The sequence below is a fragment of the Sebastes fasciatus genome, chromosome 3 (genome assembly GCF_043250625.1).
Source record: "Sebastes fasciatus isolate fSebFas1 chromosome 3, fSebFas1.pri, whole genome shotgun sequence".
NCBI lineage: Eukaryota > Metazoa > Chordata > Actinopteri > Perciformes > Sebastidae > Sebastes > Sebastes fasciatus.
Genome location: NC_133797.1, coordinates 29,443,305 through 29,469,291, shown reverse-complemented (window position 1 = coordinate 29,469,291; position 25,987 = coordinate 29,443,305). Strand labels below are relative to the sequence as shown.

At 41.2% G+C, this 25,987-nt stretch overlaps 1 protein-coding gene across 1 annotated transcript in view; it reads left to right on the top strand.

Moving 5' to 3' along the window:
* The window catches only part of LOC141765397 (amyloid beta precursor protein binding family B member 2-like), a 39,993-nt gene extending 14,841 nt beyond the window's left edge, over positions 1-25,152 (top strand). Inside the window, exons 6-19 of the mRNA XM_074631451.1 lie at positions 806-937; positions 1,482-1,553; positions 3,260-3,310; positions 4,530-4,615; positions 4,948-5,008; positions 8,683-8,829; positions 9,485-9,556; positions 12,458-12,651; positions 13,532-13,646; positions 15,835-15,919; positions 19,098-19,181; positions 19,309-19,424; positions 20,492-20,671; positions 21,828-25,152. Coding sequence (XP_074487552.1) covers positions 806-937; positions 1,482-1,553; positions 3,260-3,310; positions 4,530-4,615; positions 4,948-5,008; positions 8,683-8,829; positions 9,485-9,556; positions 12,458-12,651; positions 13,532-13,646; positions 15,835-15,919; positions 19,098-19,181; positions 19,309-19,424; positions 20,492-20,671; positions 21,828-21,998 — 1,566 coding nt within the window. The 3' untranslated portion in view covers positions 21,999-25,152. The remainder of the gene's footprint in view (positions 1-805; positions 938-1,481; positions 1,554-3,259; positions 3,311-4,529; positions 4,616-4,947; positions 5,009-8,682; positions 8,830-9,484; positions 9,557-12,457; positions 12,652-13,531; positions 13,647-15,834; positions 15,920-19,097; positions 19,182-19,308; positions 19,425-20,491; positions 20,672-21,827) is intronic.
* The last annotated feature ends 835 nt before the right edge of the window (positions 25,153-25,987 follow it).

Below are 25,987 nucleotides of genomic sequence, written 5' to 3'. Positions count from 1 at the left end.
ATATGATTAACTAATTTTGTCTCAAGACTGGAGTGCAATTTAGTTGAAAATTAAAATCCTCATTATTAGTCTAAATTGTATTTTTGGAACGGTTCATCATTATGATCAGCATTATTACAACTGGAAATGCCTTGCTTGTAAAAATGAAAATGTTTATTTGAAGCTTCCGATGAGAGTAAATCAACAAAATTGCACAGAGCAGAAAATGAATATGAGAGTGCTATGAACACGTGTTCACCTAGCTAAAACTAATGCAGTCTAAGGGCGCTTTCACAAGCCAACATTTAGTCCCTTTTAATCAAACCTTCTGCAGAAGTCCAATTTTTGCTTGACATCTGGGCCGAAGAGAACATAATGAATATGCGAAATAAAGTCCACAAAAACAGAGACGTTTATAAAGTCATTCTAGATAAACTGGGGGAGAAGGAATTAGTACGCACAGTAGATCAGTGCCGAGTCAAAATGAAAAGACTTGCACACTAGTATATCAAAGTCCAGGATTCCTTGCCTACTAGTGGCAGCTCTCGAGATGAAAAAGATAAATTTGTGCTTTCGTACACGCCCCTCAGCAACTTATTTCTTTTATTTGGTCCGCTTTAATTTTGCACTGTGAAACCGAACCAGACTAAATAGAAAATGAACCAAAAGTATCAATTTATCTCTGATTCATACTCACCAAACGGACTATGGCTTGTGAAAGAACCCTAATACAATAGTCCTACAATAGATCCTACCTTCCTGAATCTGATGTGTGTGTGTGTGTGTGTGTGTGTGTGTGTGTGTGTGTGTGTGTGTATGCACGTAGGCGTGCCAGGCGGAGGTTTTCTTCAGGGCGTCAACTCGTTCGGGCAGCACCACCTCTGACAGCTCAGTGGAGCCACTTCCCACTCACGAGCCCACCGTCACCACATGTGGATTTGTCAACAGCTGCTACTTTGTAAGTAACCAACTCAAAGTTGTTTTTCTGTTTCATTGTACCTCCTGTGGTATTCTGTACATTTTGTAAGAAGCCTCCATGTGGTCATTTTAGACAGAACAATGTATTTGTCTGATTGTATATCTGTGTTTCTGTAGTCCTGACTGAGGTTAGAGGAGGATTGGCAGAAACATGCAACAAGGAGAGTGAGACAGAGAAAAGGGGGCCGTCAATACTGCAGTCGAGCAGCAGAATACAGGAACACTGAGTCAATCAATCAGTCAATCATGCAGAATGATGGGGGATACGGAGAGAGGAAAGGAGATTGATAGAGAGGAGCATGGTGTAGATAAAATATTGATCCAGTGAGAATGGACTGATGTTGACAGATAGATGTGCCAGAATCTCATTGTGGCACATTTATCTGGAGTGACCGACCTGAAGACTATGCGACTGTTAGCCGGTCACACAAGAGCCAAAATGGCAGACAGACTAAGGATGTCTTCTGGATTCTCACTATGGAAATCTAGTCATTTTTTAATACACCCTCTCTTCCTCTCCTCAGCCTCGTTCCACATCTCTACAGGGGATGCCTGATCCGGAGTGTCGCTCTCAGCATCTCGAAGATGAGGACAAGGTAGGATACTTAAAAACTCTCTCACGTTCTGTTCCCTTCTGCTCTGTTACCAGCCAGTCTTCTGGTTCTCTTTAAGCTCCGTAGCCCAATTGAGTTGCGCTTGATATCTTTCTCTCTGTGTGTAAATGTGTGTGTGGCACAGATAGAAAAAAATGATACTTACAGCATATGTATGTTTGTGTAAATTACTGTATAGTATACTGTATATCTACTTGTGTCGCACACAGTGCAGTCAGCAAGCATTTGGACAGTGACATGTTTTCATTTGGTTTGGTCTCTGTCCTCACTACAGATTGTGTGTATTCATGGACAAAGACAGTTTTTGTGCAATAATTCTGTGTGCATTGTGCAACATAACAAACACTGAGGCTAAAGTGCAATACATTAATAACATCACACTAAGAGTGCTTTCATACCTGACTGTAGTTTGGTTCATTTGGTCTGGACCAAGGGGAAAAAATAATTTTCGTTCTGGTCCGGTTCCTGTTCGCAATGATTTCTTTTTACAAACGAACCAGAGGCGTGAACATGAAGTTATAGAGACTGACAGATAACTCGTTGATCGGACAGTTTTGGCGATGATCATCCTGAATCATCAGGACCCACGTGGGGTGATCAAATTCCGTTGACTGACAGAAGTTTATGAAGCACTTTAACACTCCTAGATGACTGGTGTGAATGCATAGTCCGAATGTCAGTGAGCGCACACACGCGCTTGATCGGAGAATAGTGGGATCACGGTCACACACTGACAAAGCACACAGAGTCGGCTACAAGCACAGCAGGTTTAACAGCCTCTGACCTATTAATCAGGGAAAATCCACATGCTGACGTGCTTATATATATGGCCTTAAATAGAGATCGCTTCCTGAACAGATTTCACAATCAGCAGATGTGTTTATTAGTAGTTTTAGCTTTTGAAATTATGCTAAAGTCACATATCTGCTCTCATAAAATCCTGCGGTTTGTTCGTTTGCTTTCACACCACAAACGAACTGCACCAGAGTCAGGCGGTCTCAGTTCGGTCGTTTGGTTCACACCGGGATTCGATTGACAGCTTTCACACCAGCCCAAATGAACCGTTACTAACGGGGAAAACAGACCTGTGTTAATTTTAAACGAACCAAACAGGTGTGAAAGCACCCAAAGTCTACTTACATGTTTATCTTTAAAACTTAAAATTGACATACTTTAGTATTTTTTATTATTGACTTTTTTATTGATATTTTGTCTTAACTGGTACTTCTTTTTTAGTAGCTTTCTATCTTGGTTATAATGGTGCTCTTATATTTTTCTCATCTTTTTGCTGACTTGGCACGTAACTGGATTGGACTTTTGTCGTCAAAATTAAAGTTGAACGTCAGATCCATTTCAGAGCCATCATCCAGAAAAGGTGTTACTGTCCAAATGACTGTACTGTGTGTCTGTATTGTTCATATTCTACTAATCAAGAATCAATAGATTCTCATTAGCCAGGTGAATGTTCAATAGGAGCAAGAAACATTTGAGAAAAGATTTGGATTGACAGCTTTTAAGAAATGTTTTGCCGAGCTGCTCCTTATTGCAACAGGCACTCTGTGTGGAGTGAGCTAGTTAGCTAACAGCCTTCTTCTGTCTTTCTTCCCTCGCTCCCCTCCTCTACCTTTGACCCCCAATCTTTGCCCCACCACAATGTGTGTACCTGTGTGTTTTAACACTGTACATAGAAACAGGTGTGGAGTGAATTTGGCGGAAAGATTGATAGTGAAGTGTGGAAGGCAAGTATAATGCACTCAACGTCAATGAGTCTTGTTCTTGCTCTGTCCTCACCCACTCTTTGAGAGTGTGCATTTATGCATTATGTGCTAGAAATTCACCGCCTGGGCAAAAGCATGTGTGGCTGATGCTTCAACATAAATGTAACTGCACCAACCACAGCATTTTGATATGCACAACATCTCTGTTATTTAGCTGCAACAACACACTCAACAGGTTGTTTCTTTCTTTACTTATCTGGCTAAAATATTGTCATCTTTCCTTCCTGCTGGCACAGATCTGAAAAGTTTGTGTACATGCTACATGTTAACTTTCTTTCCTTGATGCAGCATGCCCCATTACACATAACACACCAACGCCATTTGTCCATCCAGCACTTGGATGCATGCTGGCATATACTGTGTGGGGTTGAAATATTTACTGCTAGCTTTGTGTCTTTTTAGCCCCTCTCTCACGTGACCTGTAACCTGTGAAATGTTATGGCAGATGCGTAATACATATCGGTGTTAGAACAGGAGCCAATGTGATTTTTTGTTGCTCAGGCAGTGTGTTGGTAAAACTTATGGCTGGACAATTGATGCAATATGGCCTACTGCAATTTTCAAATCATAGGATGAGGAGGAGATCGCAATATTTGTTAAAAGTGAAATGTGTGTCAAAATACCATTTTGAATCAAATATTGTGCTGGCCTGCACATCATATTCTACAGACTTAAGAAAACATCTTTAATTGGTACAGATCCCCTAAAGAATCAATTAATTTAATATGTCAAAATAATTACACTTAGATATTTTTTCAAAAAAATCGTGCCGCCCTAGTAAGATTTCTGCCACAGCTCTAGTAGGACCAAAAGCACAGAACTGCATTCACAAGCTATGCAGTCAGAAAATGAAACCTAAAAGGCAAACGATAGGTGAACACGGGGTCTGTTATTAGAATAATCTGACATCCTCTTGCATTCATGAAAGGTTTTCAGAAAACATTTGGATCATTTTCAACTGCATTACCTCGCAACTATAAAGTACTTCAAAATAAAACAACGACGAGGCTCGTATCTGTCTGGAGGTGTTATGTCCTGTGGGATCACACTTGACTGAGTTTTTCTTCATATAGGAGACAATTCTAGCAGACAATGTTACAGGTTACATGTGTGAATGGGGCTTTTGGCCAAAGATGGGTTTTATTTTGCACTCTCTTATAATGTCACCTCTTTGCACCAGGACCTGCAGGCAGCCACGATGAACCCTGACCCCAGTCTGAAGGACTTTGAAGGCGCTACGCTTCGCTACGCATCACTCAAGCTAAGGTGAAATACCTGTACAGAGACACACACACACAAGCAGATACAAAAAATCAAACATTTTCTTTCTTTGTCTTGCTACATCTCTCGACTAGTTTTGTCTAGTTAGTTTCTCTAATCTTGTATTTAATCAGTGTTAAATGAGGTCAGACAAAGCAGGATGTTAGTCCTTCTACTCAGGAAATGGCTCCATGTTCTCTATTAGTGTAATGACTGCCTGTAGCCTTCACAAGCAGGGCAGGAACCTTGTTAGTACAGCAGCTAATGGTAGCAATGGTAGTAATAGCTCACTGCTGCTAATCGTATAACTACATCCTACATTTTTTAACCTTTTTTAGGAACCGTCCATCAGTGGAAGACGAGCAGTGCAACGGTGTCAACGGTGACTCAGAAACAAAGGTGAGGAGCCTCTGCCTTAACTTGATATCAGTGCAAAGCCTGCATGATGCATGTTTATCTTCATAATCTAAATACAGATTAAGTCGTAATTCACATTGTTCTGAAGCTATTGTAATATATCCGTGTGTCCGTAGTTAATCGTGATTAATCGCAAATTAATCTCAAATTTTTTTTATCTGTTCAAAATGTACTTAAAAGGGAGATTTGTCAAGTATTTAATACTCTTATCAACATGGGAGTGGGCAAATATGCTTGCTTTATGCAAATATATGTATATATTTATTATCGAAAATCAATTAACAACACAAAACAGTGACAAATATTGCCCAGAAACCCTCACAGGTACTGCATTTAGCATAACAAAATATGCTCAATATGCTGCAGTACCTTTTTTAAAGTTCTAAATGCTAGATAAAGGTTAATTTTAGATTTTTTTGTGTCAAACAAGTAGCCTTTTGCATTGTGATTTCTTTGTGTTGTCTTTATGTAAACTTTAAAAAACTATAAATATGTTAGTGTGGCTGGCAGAATACCTCCACCTGTCTAATGTCATCTTTTTCAGATTCTAAAGTTACTTATATTTATGAGTTATCTAATCCTAGTGTTAAAAACTGTAGAATATAATCAACATTCCCAGCACACATGGCTTCCTACCTTGAAATGATTCTGTTTGTATGTTTTCAGTCTGTTTATGTCCTGAGCCTGTTTGTTTACCGCTGGTTGTGGTGTTTATGTTGATCATGGTGGCGGCTCTTTTCTCATCTGAGTGAAGATATCTAAACAATACTGCCTCCAGGTGGTGAAATCGAGAATTACAGATCAATGCTGCACATTGGTGCATCAATTACCAAGGCCTCTTTAACATTCACAGCTGAGATTCAAATGAGACATTTGCAGTTTTTAATCAAGGAGTTGGGCTCAATAAAACATATTAGTCAGTAGAATGCCATGCCCATTCAGCTGATACCAGAAAATGTCAGTGCAATGTATAAATTAATTAAGAATCCAACTAATTAAACAGAAAAATTGATTAATTATTTATCTGATCTGCTACAGAGTTATTGTCACAAACTGCAGCAGATTGCAGGAAGGCTAGAATACATCCCACGGTGTGTGTGTGTGTGTGTGTGTGGCTGAATAGATCAAAAGCATTACAGATTAAAGTTTAAAGCCAACATTCAGCCCGATGACGTGCTGCTGATTTGGCTGTCGAGTGTCTGTTTCCTTCTGTGTGTTGGTCTGGCAGAAATTCACAATCCTTAGCAACAGTGACATTGTGATGAATGCCAGACACAAACACAGACCTACAGTCAGGGCATCTGGTCTGTAGCGCACCCTAACACACACACACTTCCAGCAAATAGCCAACACTGCAGTATCAAGATTGGAATGGGCCCTTTTCTACCTCTTAAAGGAGTTAAAAACAAACAAGATCTCACTCAAAAACAACTTTTATCTATCAAAGTCTAGAAAACCGACTAGTTAACTGCAGTACATAGGGCCGGGCGATATGTCCAAAAACCTCTATCCTGATATACAATACGTATTTCCTATCTCGATAATGATATATATCACGATACAGCATGTTTTCTGGTAATTCAATAAATAAATAGTCATAAAGCCTATCTTTGTTTACTCCTGTGTGAATTAAGTACTTGATAGTTTTAAGTGAAAGTGAAAATAAATAAATATAAGTCCAGCCTATATCGCAATAGAAACAATATAGAAAAATATATACAATAGACATTTTTATATCATTTCGACAGTATATATTGTCATATTGCCCAGCCCTAGCAGTACACAAACAGTACATAAATATATTAGTATAACAACCTACCACTCCTTATAAATTGGTTGGCGTCATGTAGCTGCTACCACCTGCTGGTCTGGATCTGTGACACAACTTTCATCAGACTTCCTGCAAAGCAGAGGGAGGCATTCTGGGACTTTTATTTTTATCTAGCCTGTATTTTACCAGGATATGATATCCAGGATATATCTTGAGATTCAAAATCTCTTTTGCAAGGGAGTCCTGGCCAAGATGGCAGCATAAAAAGTTTCACACAAAACAAATTAACAGAAAACTGTGTGTTGGCTGTGTGTCTGTCCATGTTTGCATATGTGTATGAATCCTTGTACATTGCCTGTGTGAGTGAGTGAATGAGACGGCAACTATTTTGATAAATTCGATTAATCGGTTTGAGTGAATTTTTTTTAGGGGAAAAAAAGTCAAGATATTCTGATTCCAGCTTCTTAAATGTGAATATTTTCTTAAATAAACTGAATATCTTTGAGTTGTGGACAAAACATCACATTTGAGGACATCATCTTGGGCTTTTGGAAACACTGATCAACATTTTTCACCATTTTCTGACACTTTAAAGACCAAACGACTAATCAATAAATCAAGAAAATAATCAACAGATTAATCGAGAAATAAAATAAAATAACGGTTTAGTTTCAGCCTTAAATGAGACACAGTCATCTGCCCCACTCAGCTTCAAATCAGCAGTATAAACATCCCCACACTGATGACACGATGTTACTGTATGTCCTGCTGAAAGTCTGTGTGTTCAAAAAGAACAGTAGGTACTGTAGATGTCCTACTATTACTCACACAAGACAAACATACTTCATGCATGTACATGTGCATCTATTTGATAAGAGCATTTGATCCACACATGTACATGTTCCCACAACAAACCATGATACCATTGGTTAGAGTGATAGTGACTCACCTTATCTGCTGTCTGTCTCTCCCTCTTTGACCTCTTTCATCACGGGTTTCTGTCGTCTGCAAAGTACTTTCTGAATGGACTGCTGAAATCAAATGAATACTTGATGAGGGCAGATGGATGGGTCTCTCTACTCTCTCAGTCTCTTCTTGTCTGCCAACATGCTTTGATGTCCTCGTCTGTTTATCTATGTTTTTGTATTTGTGGAGTTCAAATTGCTTGGCTTTACCCTCAGGATCCTGCCAGTTGATGGTGTTAAAGTACGGCAAAAATTACCGTTAAGCCTTATTTAAGCCTAAAGCAAAAACCTGCTGGTCAGTATGAAAAAGTCATGATATGTCTGTAGGTACTATACAGTATATGTAACATGTACTGTATAAGTATCATGGCTATAGGCCTGTCACGATAATTACGTTATCGTCTTATCGTACGATATACGGGCATGATCTTGATTATTTTTGTTGACCTCTATATTGCCCTTTGTGTTTACATGTGTTTACATGTGTTTGTTTACATAAGAATGTCACCAACATTTTAGCCAACATGATGCCAGAATAAACTCCAGGGTTTTCCTTACCATTATAAGACTTGGGCATTGTGCAGACATTGCACATTTTTGTTACCAGAGTCTGAGCGTCTATTTTAATTATTGTTTTGGTTGTGTGATTTTATTTTATTCTGTTTTTTAATTTAGAATATTTTAATATTTTAATATTTTTTTCACATTCCAGTTCCAATGTCTGAATATTCTTAAGAATGAAAAGTTCATTGCTCTTTGAAAGGGTGTACTTGCATTATTATGCTATTATATTATCATTATATCAGTGGCATAAAATGGGCTTAAAATGACAATAATATTCTCACAATTATTTCTGGGACAGTATATCGTCCAACAAAAGTAGTTATCGTGACCTAATCATGTCTTGGTGTGTCTCCCAGTGTTTTGCAGTGCGCTCTCTGGGATGGGTGGAAATGGCTGAGGAGGACTTGGCTCCTGGGAAGAGCAGTGTCGCCGTTAACAACTGCATCCGACAGCTGTCCTACTGCAAGAATGACATCCGAGACACCGTGGGCATCTGGGGAGAGGTGAGGAAAAGAGTGTAGTCACATAGTATGTTTGTTTATGTTTGTTTGTTCCTGCACAATAGCAAACATTTCATATTTCATGTGCAATAATGTCTGTCTACTACCATATTTTTGACTACTATATTTGTAGTCGCATCATGTATTGTTTTGGCTGTAAAATAAACTGTGACAAGTTTCTAGAAGAGGAGTGCTTGTAGAAAGCCAGGAAGATGAATTAAAAGGCAAAGGGTGAGCGACCTAAAGAGCAACAGAAGTTAGCCAGGGCAACAGTCTCCTGAAATGTGTGTCAAAAGATGAAGGGAGAATGAAGAGAGGAAAGTGAAGCAATGTTACAAAGTCTTTCCCTCTCTCTACGGTGGTTGTGTTTAATGTGAAGCGACAGAACAGAGAGAGAGAGAGAGATAGAGCTTCATCCTTCTTTCAATAACCTTTCATCTCCCGTCCCCCTCTTTTTAAGGTCTGATCATTTATTTAGAGACACGAACACGCACACATTCCACACCACAGAGGCAAATATACTTTTTTAGTCAAGTAAAAGAAAGCACCTGACCTTTAAATTACTACTTTTTTGAAATACCTTGAGCTGCAGGAAATAAGGATTGCATTTTTTTTGTGATGAGCTCTGAAGAATGTGTGTGTGTGTGTGTTTGTTCAGGGGAAGGACATGTACCTGGTGCTGGAGAACAATATGTTGAACCTGGTCGACCCCATGGACGGACAATGGCAGGTTAGTCACCGTGGCAACCACTTTTTTTCTTTTTTTCTTTAGATATTGATTAATCCCCTTCTGCTTGTCGTCATGATTAATCACGAGTGTGTAAGATGTCACAGTCTAAATCATCTTTAACATTTCTGTAGTGTAAGTATCCTGAGTGTTATTATTAACCAGTCATCTGGGTCATGACTCATTGAGGCTTTTGTTGCTTAAGTTTAAGTTTTCAAGTACTTTTATTGATAGATTAGTCACTAATTCAAATGAAGTCAACGGTACATCACACACGCTCAGTAAAAAAGGTCAGGGTGGCAATTGAGGGCAGCGCACGGGCGGCGTGGTGACAGGCAGAAGAGAGGACTTAATGATTGATGATGAAGGGATGCTAATGAAAGATTAATTCATCAGTACAAAGGAGAGGATGAGAGGGAGAATGGCCTTTTATTCTGTTTCACCACAAATCCCCACCTGACTCATCCGTCACTCGCTCGCTTTCACCTCCGCTTAGCTCAAAGACAAATTCACTAACACAGTGGTGGTGCTGCTGCTGGGCGACCAGTAAAGGGCGCTCTGCGCTGCTGCTGAACGCACGAGAAGAAACCAAATGTAGGTTATCAGGCACGGCCAAGTGATGTGGACTGGAGAGGTCGGTAGCTGCTGTATAATTGGAGCTGGCATGAGCCTGCACATGTATGCACACACACAAACACAAACACACACCGTATAAGCGGGAGTGCACTCAGGGAAAGAGGCTAAAAGCTCTTGGCATATGCAGAACTGCAGATTTCTGTTGCTTCGGGGATCTCTCTCTTCTCTCATTCACACACACACACACACACACACACACACACACACACACACACACACACACACACATGCAGCAGTGTATGTTACAGTACATAAGATCACCCTGTCGGATAAAAGGAACGTGTGTTTTCCGAGTTTATTTCTACCATCCACATCTACATATAGCAGGAGAATCAGAGCAGTGGGAATACCTCAGCTGCAGCAGAGGATGGAGGAGGAGGAGGAGGAGGAGGAGGAGAAGGTGGTTGGAGGGAGGGGAGGGTGAGTGGGAGGAGAGGGGGGTTTTGGCAGGGAGAGAGAGGGAGACAGGGGGATGAAGCTGCCAGAGGGGGACGTATGGTTAGTGCTCACTGGGTGTGGAGCGGACAGGTTGAGGAGTGTGTGCACGCCTGCAGTATTACCAGGAATAGATGGTGTGAGTGTCTACAGACGCTCCCGTACGCAGGACTACCTGCTAAAAACAGGAAAACAAACAGCTGTGAGTATGTTTATATACCTTTTTTTACTTAATTACTTAACTTCGGCTGTTTTGTTTTATTATAAAGTAGCATAAAAAGAAAGAGAAGCTGAATGATCAGGCCTCAGTCTGTCGGGGATGTGGCTGAGCAGGTAGTTGGTGGGATCGATTTTTACAGCCAGTGTGAGGTGTGCATGTTGCAATTTTACAGGAAATCAGGTGTAAAAATCAGAGGTGGGTGAGCGTGCGTGTGGTAGTTGCTTGAGTGCAGTTAAATGAGAGTGGCTTATTACAAATAGACTGTGTGATAAAGGAGATCATCTGAATCTGGTGTTTCAAAACAGTATTTAACAATTAAATAATGAAATGTACAGCAGTTCATGACTGAAACTATTTCAATCATTTTAGGAAATGTGCATCCAAAATTCACTCCACAGTTTATATTTCAGATACTTGAGATGTAGGAATACAAAAATAGTAGGGCTGCACAATATATCGTTTTTTTATCGTCATCGCGATGTCAACTTGCGCGATAAACACATTGGGAAAGACTGCAATATATTGCACTCAAGGATTTTTTGAGTTAGTTGAAAGAGAGTATCAGTAGAAAACTGCACTTTAAAATGTAATTATCATTCTTTTTTTATTGGTGCCTTTTGTGTTAAATTTGTTCAATAATTTGTTGTTTTTTAACATTATACTGAAAGAGGCGGAACTGAGTACACTTTAATATCTGTTTATTTATCGCAAGTAATATCGTTATCGCGATATTCAACAATGTTATCAAATATCACATATTTTCCTTACATCGTGCAGCCCTAAATGAATAGCAGTTTGCAGTAATTTGCTGCACATCTTTGCTCCTTTTATAGTTAGTTTTTATTTATGTATGGGTTGTTGGACTGTTTGGTTTAAAGATATGAGATACGATGGCATTTGAAGCCTGGATAGAGTAAAGAGTTCCACTCTATCGCTCTCCCTCTCTGTCACACTCACTCTTACACTATACCCTTGTGAAAGTGGTTGTGTCAGTAAAGGAGCGGTACCACGGTGCTTCCCCCTCTCCCCATGTGCCATGAAACTCATTATCGCCATACAGATTCACACAGCAACCTTGACATTTTCAGGGGCGTCGGCATGATGATGAGATTATATTCTAAATGAGATATCACCCCCTTTTCCCCCCCGCTCTCTCTCTTTCTCTCTCTCTCTCTCTCTCTCTCTCTCTCTCTCTCTCTCTCTCTCTCTCTCTCCCTCTCTTTCCCTCTGACTTTTATCTTCTCTCTTCATCTGGGTGTTTTATTCTGCCCTCGTCTTTACGCTTTTTATCTTTATCGTGTACATTGTTGCAGTTCACTTCCAATTTCCTCTCCCGGTTTTTCACTTTTCTCTCGTTATATTCCTCACCCTTACTCACTCCCCCTCTCACTAACTTCTTTTTTTTTATGTGGCTTTTAGAAGTTCCCAGTCTATTTCCTTTTATTTCTTTTAGGAAACACAAACCATCCACAGCCAATTAAAGCTAATTGCGCCCATCCAGAACATCTCTCTGTCCTGCTAGTCCTCTTTATTCCTTCAGATCTTATTCAAATTCTGTCAACTGTTGGTAAAATATTAAGTATGCATAAAAATGACCTTCATCGCTGCTTTGACCTGTGCTACACCTCTTCATTTTCTGCAGCTGTTTTTTGGGAAATAGTTCTGTTAGAAGAAAGAAGATGACAGAATATGTGACTCATAGTGTTGGTGTGTGTATGAGTGCCTCGTCCCCCAGTAGGGGGCTACTATCTTTTATTGCTAATAACTGGCTTCCTTTCCTCCCTTGCTTCCTCGGACACAGAGAGAGGTAAACACATTCCTTCCTTTCATCCCTCCTACAGTTATCTCTCCATCATCTCCGTCATTCCTTATTGTTTAATTTCCTCCGCGTCTCGTATTTTTCTCGTCTTCAAAGTGATGTACCGTAGCGCTGTACACGCACGCTCACAGGTGTAGGAAGTTAAAGGTGACCTCCTCTGTCCTTGTCTGTCTACAAGCATTACAAGCATACTTTCTTAAGTATGCACACACACGCAAACACACTCAAGTGGGAGTCTTTTCAGGAGACTTTCCCCTGAGGTGCAGGGCTCAGAAATCTTGTTAACCCTCCGGCCCGTGTTTCCTATTGCATGCCTTATTGAAGGACACAGTCTGAAGGAAGTTATTTAGATTGGTTTTATGTGCGTTTCTGAATGACGTAACTCAATACATGTATGTGTGTGTGTGTGTGTCCTGTACCGGTTTAATCTGTTGCAGCTACATCTTCATTCCTCTCCCACTCCGTCTCCTTCTCCTTCTTCTTTTCATTCCCTCTATTCAGCGGACTTTAATAGTTTTCGGCTCCACTGGGCCCAGGGGAAAGTTCTTCCCTGCTGTCACTCATTCAACTCCCTCTTGCATCCCGCTGCTCTATTGATCTCTAGGGTCCATCGACCTGCATGTATGTGTGTGTGTGTGTGTGTCCTGTTGTATTCATCAGACTGATAAAGGTCAGTTCATCTCTCATCTGTCTCCAAGAGCTGTCAGTCTCAAAACTGGACACACACACAAACACACACACACATGCTGTATAATTCTCCTAGTCTCTGAGTAGTACTGAAACTAGTGCCTTTGCTCATCTTCATCCCCCTGGTTTTTTGTCTCCTTCTGTGTGTCTTTATTGACCCTGTGTTTTTCCTCTCTCCCAGGGATTTTGCATATGTGGCGCGGGATAAAAACACCAGGATCCTGAAATGTCATGTGTTCCGTTGTGACACGCCAGCCAAAGCCATCGCCACCAGCCTGCATGAGATCTGCTCTCGGGTAAGCGGTTCAGGCTGAAGGAGGGGGCTGGATTTGGCATTTAGACTCAGATGAAGGTCCAACTTGTCTAAAGACTGTTTCCACTCAACAGGGACATTGATGGTCATTATCACAATTCATTTTTACAAACAAACTGAACTGAAACACGCCAGAAAAATAAGAAAGTGGCACCCATCAGTGGTTGAAGAAGTAATCAGATCCTTTTACTTAAGTCAAACTAATAATACCACACTGTAGAAATACTCTGTAACAAGTAAAAGTCCTGCGTTAAAAATTCTACTTGAGCAAAAGTTAGAGTATTACCAGCAAAAGTAAAAGTCCTCAATATGCAAAATTACCCCTTTCAGAGTGTTTAATTATGGAAACTTCAAGGTCCCAAAAGATGATATATTTTTTATCTTAAGTATATCAAGATAATAAGTTATTATTGTGCTACAAGATTAAAAAATATAATTTTGAGGGGACTTCAGGAGATCTCCCAGGGATTGTGGGCCTTTAATATATAACAATACATCATATTTAATTGTTGATCATATGTTTTGTTTGTAAAATCAAAGTCACTACAGCTGTCAAATAAATGTAGTGAAGTAAAAAGTGCAATATTTCCCTCTGAGGTGTAGTGGAGTATAAGTATGAAGTAGCATAAAATGGAAATAAAGTACAACCTCAAAATTGTACAGTACTTGAGTAAATGTACTTAGTTACTTTCCACCACTGGCACCTGTAATATTTCATAACATTTACTCATGCACCAGTAGTTGAGTTACCTGAGAAAGAATACACAGCCTCAAGAGTTCTTGTATTGTTTTATCATATTTACTATTCTACAATCGAGGCTCATATTTTAATCTTTGCATAGCGTTATCTGCAGTCCTCAAAGTGGCCTAAAACTAGATTAAACTCATCTAAAATTCTCCCTAAACACAGTTATCAGAGAGCTTCCTCTGCACTGCATGACCACTTTTAGATGAATACAGATGAATGCAAACAGTGTTAGAAAGAACAGTATTCAAACCATGTCTTTTATTGTGTCTGGCTTTATTCACTGAACTCGCTTGGAATTAATGGACTTTCCCTTTGTTCCCCCATAAAACACATTTATAGCTTTAGAAATCTGATGTTGGAGAAGATCTTTAAATTCTTTCTTTGTTTATGTAGACTCATAATTTGGTGTTGAATTCAATTCTATTTAGCATTAAAAAAGGGTTTTTATAACCCACAGACACCTTATTGTGACCATTGACTTGAACAAAACGTGTCCCTGAAATGTCATTTGTTATAGAGGAAAAGGGTGGAGAAAGAGCCATTTGTCCTTCTTCCCATCCTTCATGCTGATACTAACTCTCCCACATTTGAACATATATTATAGAGTCTGTTTAATACTGAATTTTCACACAAAAAAGGATAAATAAGGAGAGGCGTAGAGTTGGGCACAGCAGGGGTTGCTGAGATGCAGATTTGCTGTGACAAACTCTTATTAAGGACATGTTTAATTTATTTGTGGCGTATTTCCAGGCGTGTGTGTGCGAGAATGATTCTGGCTGTTTTTGTCGGTCTGGTTCTGCGTTTGTACTTTTGTTTCTCCCTGTGAGTTGCACTGCAGGAAAAGCTTTTACCGTGCTTTGGAAAGACGAGTGTGACCTGGTTAGTGTGTGTGTGTGTGTGTGTGTGTGTGTGTGTGTGTGTGTGTGTGTGTGTGTGTGTGTGTGTGTGTGTGTGTGTGTGTGTGTGTGTGTGTGTGTGTGTGTGTGTGTGTGTGTGTGTGTGTGTGTGTGTGTGTGTGTGTGTGTGTGTGTGTGTGTGTGTGTGTGTGTGTGTGTGTGTGTGTGTGTGTGTGTGTGTGTGTGTGTGTGTGTGTGTGTGTGTGTGTGTGTGTGTGTGTGTGTGTGTGTGTGTGTGTGTGTGTGTGTGTGTGTGTGTGTGTGTGTGTGTGTGGCTCCCCAGGTGAAATGAATAGACAGCATGACAGTATCAGGGGTGAAACTGCTCGAGGTTTTCGTGAGCTCTTTCGCGTTGACTCTTTCATCTTTTTTTCCTCCCTCATCCTCTTTCTCTTTCACACATTTTTCTCTGTCTCTTCACCCTCCTCCTCCCCTGTGTCTCTGCCACGGTGTACCGATTCTGCTCTGTTTTTACACGCCATTTCCTCATATTTCTGTATCTGCTTTTGCTCCTCACTCTCCTCCAGATAATGACAGAGCGAAAGCATGCCAAAGCGATGGCAGGCTCTCTCCAGGACAGGATGCAGGCAGGACTAGATCTCCCTTTACAAGGTAGGCTTCACACATACTGTACCTCCCTCAGCGCGCGTTTGTGTGTGTGTGTGTGTGTGTGTGTGTGTGAGATCGTGAGTGCGACAAGCGACATGCATCAATAGACGCATGGCAGTCATCACTACTTTGGCACACTGCATGCATTTAAACTGGCCATTTGTCAGAGCAGAAAGTCTCAAATACATTGCTGTGTCACCACAATGTCCTCTGGTAGTGCTCCAAAGTCAAGACAAGTTAGGAACATAGGCAGCAAGGCAGCTTGATTCATAAATAATTCAAACCATTCAATGTATTTCAAAAGATCCACAACCATCCCTGTGAGTAAGTTTGGGCCTTATAGGTGCCCTGGGGAGTTTTATTGTAAACAAAGTTAGGTTTTCATTTGGTGTTACTCACCAAAACCCACTGAGTGTCCTTGGAGCCAGACAAATGTGTTGAATGCTTTTCCTTCCTCATTATTTATTTATTCAACTTTTTTAAATCCTGCATTGTTTACATCCATATGTACTCGCTTACAGTCTTTTTGTTTCTTGGCTTCGGTTCATCGCTACTTTTCTTTGTGCGTTATCGCTGCCAACTGTTGGCCAGTAAAATAGTGTGAAACAAAACGGGTATCCGCTCGTAAAAACATTGGGACTACATTCAAGAACATTTTCGGATTCTTGTCTTAACTTTCTCCTACTTTTTTTCGTCCCGCGGGTTTGTCACGTCAGATTCAGCAAACGCTCCTAAATTCAGATAAGTGTGTTCATGGCCTGCGTAAACATGGTGAATGCCATCTGTGTGTTAGTAAATTAGCATAATTAACGCCCCAATGATACCATATAAGGCTACGCGTCCTGCCCCATTCATCTGTCTCTGCCAATATATCAGCACGCTGTCTAAAGACACACACTCTTCCAACGGCCTAAAACGCTAATGCATTCAAAAGAAGTAAGTCAGCCATGACGCGCCTGGTTGAACTTCCTGTTGACCTTATTACTGTAAATACAGAGACATATTAACCTTCAATTAGTGCATAATTTAGGTCGTTTTGCAGTTTGAGATGTCCATGTTGATATTGTAGTGTCATACATTAGCATCAATGGCCGATTTGAATTCATGATGATATTGTTATATTAGATATCGACTATACATTTAGAACTCATCAGTCAAACAGGATAATGCCAACATAATTATGAAGTTTAATTTATATAGGATTTTCAAACTCAAAATTGGTGAAAAACTTAGGTTTGGATAACTGCAGACTAACTGCACATGACTTCTACAACAGGTCAACAAATTAGCAAATGCGGCAAGTTCTCCTAAATCTCTCGTACAAGCCACTTAAGAGCAAATCTGTTTGTACGAGTGGTTTTTGCGTGACGCCAATTGCTTCTTAGCGCCTCTACTAGTGGTCAAAACTGCCACAGGGTACCTTTTTAACAGCTGTTTGCAGTTTACAGATCTAGGTGTTAATGGTCCAGTACACCAGCATAATGTGCAAGTGTTATTTCAAATTAACAGAGAAGATACGGAGGGAGCTCCTCACATTTTTAATAGGACGACAGATGGGAAAAGTAGCCAGCCGAGAGATGCTGGTGGCAGCGAGACAAGATTTCTTGTACTTGCAGGAGTACAATGCAGGAGAGCAGTGTTGAAGAGACAAGTAGGCTAAAACATATACATACATATACCTGTATATATTTACACAAATAGCTGTTTCTTTTTAAGAAAAAAGGACTTGCTGCATATTTTGGTCTAAGACCGGTTCTCTCATTCAGTCATAAACATGAGAACAGCGAGTCTTTTCTGTCATCACTAGCTGTTTTCTCTCCCGTTGGCTCTCTGTCACTCTGTCAGAGAGAAAAAAAGATCGGCTGTGCTGCACTCATTTATATACACTCATGATTGGACAAGACGCAGCAACAGTCCAGCCTGCTGCTGACAGCTTGTCAAATCAAACGGCTGCGGTGTCTGTCTCTGCTTTAAACTAAACTTAGAATAAACTTGCTTTTCAAACGTGAGAACCAGGATGTGCAGCTTGTGAGAATATGTCTTTTATAGTCCGCTGTGACAGTAGGGGGCAGTGGACCCTTCCCCACTTCCTAACCTCCTACTTCTGGCGCCCTTGCTCAGACCACACACATCTTTGAACTCAGCCTTCATTTTGATCTCAACGACACATCTGTAAAGTTCTAAATAGAAGAAAGGTCCAAGGCACTCTTCTGGCAAAAAGTTAAAAAGCCTTTAATCAGCTATGTCATGGTGAAATTCTAAAAACATAGACGATGTTTGTAAATGTTAAGATAGAGCTGAGTTACAACTCACACGTTGACAAAATCTGTCCACAGACAGACAGACACTATAAACACAAAGTACTCAAAACCACTCACAAGGTGAAAACAATACCAGCCACACGCTGTCGCAGCTGATAATTAACGAAAAGGTATGAAAGGGATTCATCTTGAAGTCATTTTTCAAAAAGCAGAATTAAAGAATATAACGTATACTTCCTTTGTAGTGCATGGAGCGCTGCCCTACAACAGTAGGTAAAAGAGTAAATTATGCTGCTGTCAGCATCTGTTAAACTTGGGTAAACTAAACAAACTCAAGGACCAGAATGACTTGACATCACATTCATCACATTGTTCACTCAAATAGGGCTGTAACTAATGATTTTTTTTATTGTTGATTAATCTGTTGATTATTTTCTCGATTAATCCATAAGTTGTTTGGTCTATAAAATGTCAGAAAATGGTAAAAAAAAATGTCGATCAGTGTTTCCCAAAGCCCAAGATGACGTCCTCAAATGTCTTGTTTTGTCCACAACTCAAAGATATTCAGTTTACTGTCATAGAGGAGTAAAGAAACCAGAAAATAATCACATTTAAGAAGCTAAAATCAGAGAATTTTGACCTTTTTTTTTAAAGAAAACACTCAAACTGATTAATCGATTATCATATTCGTTGGCGATTCATTTAATAGTTGACAACTAATCGATTAATCGTAGCAGCTCTTCACTTTAGAGCCTTGTTAAAATCTTTCACAGTGACATTTAGGTAGAAATATAAAGCCATCAAGAAGGTGGTCAGTGTCCCGATATTTATAAATGTGCATTGTTGGTTGTTTACATGTAGTTGAGTATTTATTCTTTCGAGCACCTACAGTATTAAATGTGTGTGTGGCTTCTCCCCAGCAGAGTTCCCCACACCAAAGACGGAGCTGGTTCAGAAGTTTCAGGTGCTCTACCTCGGGATGCTGCCTGTTGCCAGACCAATAGGTTAGTCTGACACACAATACTGATGCAAACTTTAACGAGATGCAAAGCACACGGTTGGTGTTGATGAACTTGTGATGGTATGATTTTAATGTTTATATTTGTTTTTGTTTAACATGCTCTGCTCCAGGCATGGACATACTGAACGGAGCTATAGACAGTCTAATTGGCTCGTCCAACAGAGAGGACTGGACTCCGGTAGCGCTCAATGTGGCAGATGCTACTGTCACCATCAGCAAAGACGAGGTGAGACACACATCTGTTTTAACTACCCTCAACTTTCCCTGTTTTTCTTCACTCTGTTCTTTCTAGTTGTCTCATGGGACAATAAGATATGATAAAACAAACTCCATATACAAGACAAAAAGTGGGAGAGGTTTGGCTTTATGGGAAAACAACCACTATTTTTTTTTAAAGCTAATGTTGCTAAACATTCCTGCACTTTATGGCAGTGGGATGTAATTGACAACAATGATGACGGAGCGTCCAATGGCTGGTTGGTGAGGTTGTCTCACCCCCTCTGTTTAGACAACCTTCCTTTACCTTTCAATACAATGATCAAGATAGATTTGACTGATAAAAGGCCTCTAGTACAGATTCTGACTTTATTACAGACTAACATCAGTATTATCCCAACAAAATGTACGCAATATATGCTAGTGAGTTTTGGTCATCTTTGAGCGATTAGTGTCTTCCTCCATTTGGCTTTACTCGCCTCAGATACTGACTTCTTTATTATGTCTGGTACAGAACATTTTGTCGAGTCTGCTCTTTATTTCCCTCAGCAGTCACCACAGTTTAAAGTTTATCCGCTACTCGCACTTTACTGTCGATTCCAATGTGTGAGGCGACAAAAATGGTGGAAAACGCTCACAAGCGTCACTCATGCTCCTGATTGAACAGACTTTACTGGCATTGTCAACCAGAAAGGTAGCAGGTGACCATCCAGAGAAATGAGACAAAGACAAAGAGCGACTACCACTCACGTTAAATCTGCATGTTAAATCTTAACAGTGTTCGACCATTTAGATGACATAAAATGTCCTTTATTTCATTTAAATAAGTTATAGATCTCAGCTGTAACATCAAGGCACTTAAAGCCGAGCTGCTCCAGTGGACCTGTTTATGAGAGGGCTACAGTTTTACTAGGCTGCTCCTCTCTATGAACATGTGAAACTATATGATCCCACAAGTGTAGAAAAAAATGTGGGATTGTAAATTCCTTCAATAATGTGTTTTTATGACGTCTTTCCTTCCCTGTTTAAGAAGGACAGTTAAATCCTAAAAAAGAATACTGGTATGTTTCTGAGCAGGACGAAGAGGACGTGCTGGTGGAGTGTCGTGTTCGATTCCTGTCTTTCATGGGCGTCGGGCGCAACGTGCACACGTTCGCCTTCGTCATGGACGCTGGCGGCCATCGTTTTGACTGTCACGTCTTCTGGTGTGAGCCCAACGCTGGGAACGTGTCGGAGGCCGTACAGGCAGCTTGTATGGTGAGTCACACGGAGCTGACAACACGAATCGAACACAATGAGCCAACTCTGACTAGAGTTAGTTAAGAAATAAAGGGATCTCTCCCGCAGCACGTACATGCATCAAACGTCAAATTACAACAGTGAAGTCAGGAGTTGGTAGTTAGATTGTAGGAGATGGAGTGTGTGTAATTAAACACAAATGCAACCGGCCCCTTTACATTAATTCTGTGAAGACCTTTTCATGGTAGAAACAACACTTTTTCTTCACCTAAACTTATGAATTGCTTGATTTCCGATTTGTTTGCTAACAGAAAATCCTCAGAACATACAAGCATAAAACACAAGACGGCACATAAATGACCTTACACTATATGCATAACCTTATTAAAACCAGCTGGTCTCGAGCCTCTCTCTCGCTCTCTCTCTCTCTGAGAGTGAATGTCCTCGCCTGTAGTTTAGTTTGATGGTTGTTTTACTGCCCAATCCATATGCTCTGTTCAGGTTGTAATGGGGCCCTGTGTCAAATCACTGTTGCTGTAAAACATGCATTCAAGTGTGTGTTCAGCATCAGTTGTCTCTGAGAGAGGACGTCCTTGCAAGTTTTCTAGTATAGATTTTCTGTTTAAAGTTGTTTTCCACGTTGTTTACTGCTTTACAGGAAAAGTTTTAAAGAGGAAACATGTGCATTGAATTAATAACCACCGTAATGAACTCATAATACCTTTATTTTATCATTATAATGTCCGTAATCACAACCCGGAACGTCCTCTGTGGTGTTTCTGCTATAATGCAGCCCATCAGTGGAGATTACTCATCTTCCTCTGCCCTCTCTGCTGTGGGTGAGTCACAAGATTAGTCGACTGCTGGCTGGGCTATTGATCACACATCACAACTTGGGATATATGGACACACACACACACACACACACACACACACACACACACACACACACACATTCACACTCACACACACACGCACACACTAAAAATGATTCACGGTGACAAGAATCATCAGTCATTACTATTGATCACAGCTGCACCAGTCCAGCTTTCCCTCTTCTCTCTCTCTCTCTCTCTCTCTCACGGGCGCCTCCACAGTCGTATACTCAGCAGCTGTAACTCTCTATTATTTACAATATGTCTCTCTCTTTCTTCTTCTTCTCTCTCTCTTGCAGCTGCGGTATCAGAAGTGTTTGGTGGCTCGACCCCCCTCCCAGAAGGCCTGCGGCTCGTCACCCCCCGGTGACTCTGTGTCCCGTCGGGTATCGACCAGCGTGAAGAGAGGCGTCCTGTCTCTCATCGACACCCTCAAACAAAAGAGACCCGTCACCGAGTTGCCGCAGTAACCGCGGTTAACCGCCAACCGACTCCCTGCCACAACTCCCAATCACCATGGTAACTTGCCACATCGCTGCCAAAAAAAAACGTCACCACCACAGAACCCTGTAACCATGGAAACACAGCAGAGCTGTCCCAATTCCTTCGCTTTTCTGGACTAATAATTGTAATTTCACCTCAAGAGTTCATCAGCTCTTGAGGTGAAATTCAAATCAGTTTCCTCAAAATAACTGAGATGAACAAAGACTCTAATCAAGAAGGAACAACCACAGTGAAACACCTGATCGTAAAGGTGATCGTGTACATAGAAGTAACTCTCATCCCCCTCGGCACAGAGAAGGAGTGAGGAGAAGAGAGCAAAAACTGAAGAAGTAGGAAGTGCTCCTTCCAGCACAGCACGTGTGATGAGCGAGCTCATTGCTGATCTCTCCATGCTCTAATTGTATTTGTGTCTGTGCCTGTGCTGCCAGCATGACCTTGCACACCTGGCCAACCCCCCCCCCCCCCCCCCCATCTCCCCCCATGTCATTCACCTGGTTGTCCTGTTAGTCTGTAGTGGCTTTTCCCCGTCTGCCCCTCCCTCTCATCGTCCTCTGTAAACCGTAACGTGAAGTGGAAAGAAGGAATCGTGAAAGCCATCGCGTCTGATTTCCAAATCAGTATGTAATGAATGAAAGAAGGACGCTGCTACAGACTAAAGAGAATTGGCCGTCAGTCTACACACCTGTTCAACTGATCCTGCATGAACTTTTTATATAAAATAGACGATATCAATACACTGCTGCTGCTTACAGGAGGGGTGAGAAATCCGAAGCCACATTGTTTTTCCCGTCTTCTTACGTCTTTGTTTCTCGTCAGCTGCGCAAGAATCAGCCTGGAGGGTCTAAACGAGCGGTGACTTTTCACCCGAAACATCCCTCACATACTTCCTGTTTGCTTGTTTTTATCCTTTCGTTATCCCTCAGAAAACGACAGATGATAGCCATAACGGAGGAAAGAGACACAGGGAGTGTTACCCCTCCTCTGCTCCCCTGCTCTCTGGTAAACAGCTCCAGACTCCAGGAAACGTCGGCATGCTGCCGCTGCTCTTCGATACATGCTGGAGGAAATTTGACAGATTATTCCTTTAAATCCCACCACTAATACATCGGGGTTGGCAACACAAGAAAGGCCGTAGGAATCGTACAAAGAAGACGACTGGAGGAATGTGTTTTTGTAGCCGGGTATGGCGGCAGCTGAGATCCGACCTGTGAGAAGGAGACGGGTTTCATCTCCAGCCTCGGCGAGAGAGAGAGACATGTTGACTCAAACTAACAGGACCTTCCTGGGCTGCTATCTATCTGTCTCCAGGGGTTTCTGTACACTTGAATGCGCCTTCTCTGTTTTTTCATCACCTCCTTCCTTACTGTTTTCTTCGGTGCCACGAGATCACTTGCTTTTTGGTTTGTTTTCTGTGTTTTTTTCTCACACAAATCTCAATTCGACACTGCTAGCTCCTTATTATCACATATCTGACAGGCTTGGATGTGTGGTAATAACTAATGAAGTCTTGAAGTTTATTGCAACTAAAATCATGAACACATTTTCCCCTCTGGCAGGTCTGTTGGATGTGGAGCAGCAGATTAATACTGAACCTCTACAATTGACCGTTTGCTAAAACCCTCCACCGGACAACGACTGTCTAATCACAGTTTAAGAAACCATAACAAAGCACGGCAGCCTGTCTCGCCACATGTTGAAGCAGTGTGTACGGGGCGGTAGGAAGACCAATACTCTGAATAGTTTGGATGGTTGTGTCTTTTTATTAATATCTTAATATCTTTGTGTAGAATTCCCCACGGTAAGATGGTCCTGGGTGCTACTTACACAGCCCTACTCCAGACATTAGTTTTATTTTTGGCCCGAAAAATGGCTCTTCTGCTAGTACAGGTTGCTGATCCCTGATCTAGAAGAAGACATTATAAAGTCAGCCAGAGATGGTATTTCCAACCAACTCCTGGAGCTATCGTTCGCTTGATTTGCTAGCTACCAAGCTGATGAAATCTGCTTGGGATTGTTGTCATTTCAGCCACCAGACTTGACAGCTGGCGGTTAAAATGAGAAGCTGCTTTTATTTACTGTGTGAAATCAAAGAACCACTACTTTTATTTGAGTGGTAAATCTGCCACCTTTTATTGTGAACTGCATATATGTGAGAAAGTAGCAACAGCATCCAAAGGGGGGGCGAGAGAGGGGCTTAGCGAACGGTCACATTGTCACATCTGTAGGTGCGTCTTGTTGTCTCCACGTCTTGCGGAGCCAGGAACCAGGAGTGTAATTGAGATTCTGATGAGAAAAAATTCAACCGCATCACCTTCGTTTGTCACAAAGGATGTTGAAATGTGAATGAGATGACAAAATGTGCGTGTACATAAGATAAATTTAATGTAACATTTGGCATTAATCATTGTTATAAGCTATCTTTTCATGTAGTTTCCTGTTGTTTTCTTGTAATGAAATGCCTTTTTTTGAGAACTCACCAAATGGCCAAAGTGTAAAATACTGATATACGTTGTTGTAGATAAGAAAAATACGAGAGCAAATAATGAAAGGAGGAGAGGCGATAGGAAAATTTCACGGTTGTCAATTACGTTGATACTGAATTTAACTGAGCAATTATCTATGCATTCTTTTGATCTCGAGGAAAGTCGTGAAAAGCCTTGCATGCCCTTGGACGGTTGAAAGAGCGACTGTATGTACTGAACAGAAATATTTTTTATTTTATTTATTCTATTTTATAAAGGTATATACTGATTTTATTAGTTGGGGCGAGTAAAGTCTCTTGACTCGGTGTCATTGTCTCAGTCCCTGGTTAACTCACAATGCTACAACAAGCTCCGCTTTGCAGAAAAAAGGCAGATACAGGAATATATCTTCACCTTGTACAGTGCACTGAGAGCTGGGAGTCCGCTGTTGATGTGTTTAACAGGAGTGAAGAGGAAGATGAAGATGGTGGTAACTGCAGCAGACTCCCAGCATCTCTGTCAAGCTCACACACATAAACAACAAGAAAACACACACCTTTCCCACAGATGGATGTGTTGGCTTCCGTTTGCTGCTCACTGATTTGTACACTTTATCAATGTAATCAATTGTGAGAATAAACAGCATTATAAAACCGAACTTCTGTGTGTCTGTGTGCGCATTAAGGCTGCAACTCATTTTTGCTTTCATTATTATCGATTATTCACCTCTGTGCCACCAGGATGCCCCGTTCCCGGTGTTTAACCCCTCATCACCCCACTCTAAATATACCTGAACGAGCATTGCTCAAAACAGTGAGGCGACAGACGTCAGCTAAAACCACAATATTACTCTATATTTCAGCTGTTTGGCAGTAATGTTAGCTGACCAGACGAAGGTCTCTCCATGAATCACTGCTGATCCTAGTGTTGGCTTTTCCTGCTTCAGCGCAGGCTGAGCCAGCGGGGCTCCGCAGCGAGTAACGTTGTCGTCTCAGCCCGCAGCCGGAGTGAGCAGGGAGACACCGGCACACGGTCGGTAACGAGACGATAACGTTTCTCTCTGCAGAGCCCCGTCACTTCACTAGACACGGAAAACCTCTGTTGGTCTGGAGGAGCTGCAGCAGTTATTTCTGCACAAACGTCCACTGAACATTCACTAGATATTCTCAGAGCTAAACTAACTTCTGCAGTGTGGAGTGAGCACGCGTTCACGTCTAGAGGTGAAGCGAGTACGCGAGAACGCACGCTGTGTGAGTGAAGCCAAGCAGAGAAGGAGAAGCTCCGACCACACGCGAATGCGCATATGCGAGCTCGCATGTGTCCCGACCCGGTACATTTATACGCTTAAAAAGTTACATTAGTCCCTTTAACCCGTGCAACCCAAGCGCTCCAGGTTCTCTATAGGGATTTCACAAGAACCGATACTTCGGTACCAAGTCGATGCAAAAATTCTGAAGACGTGACGGTACTCGTTTTTCCACAGTACCGCAGGT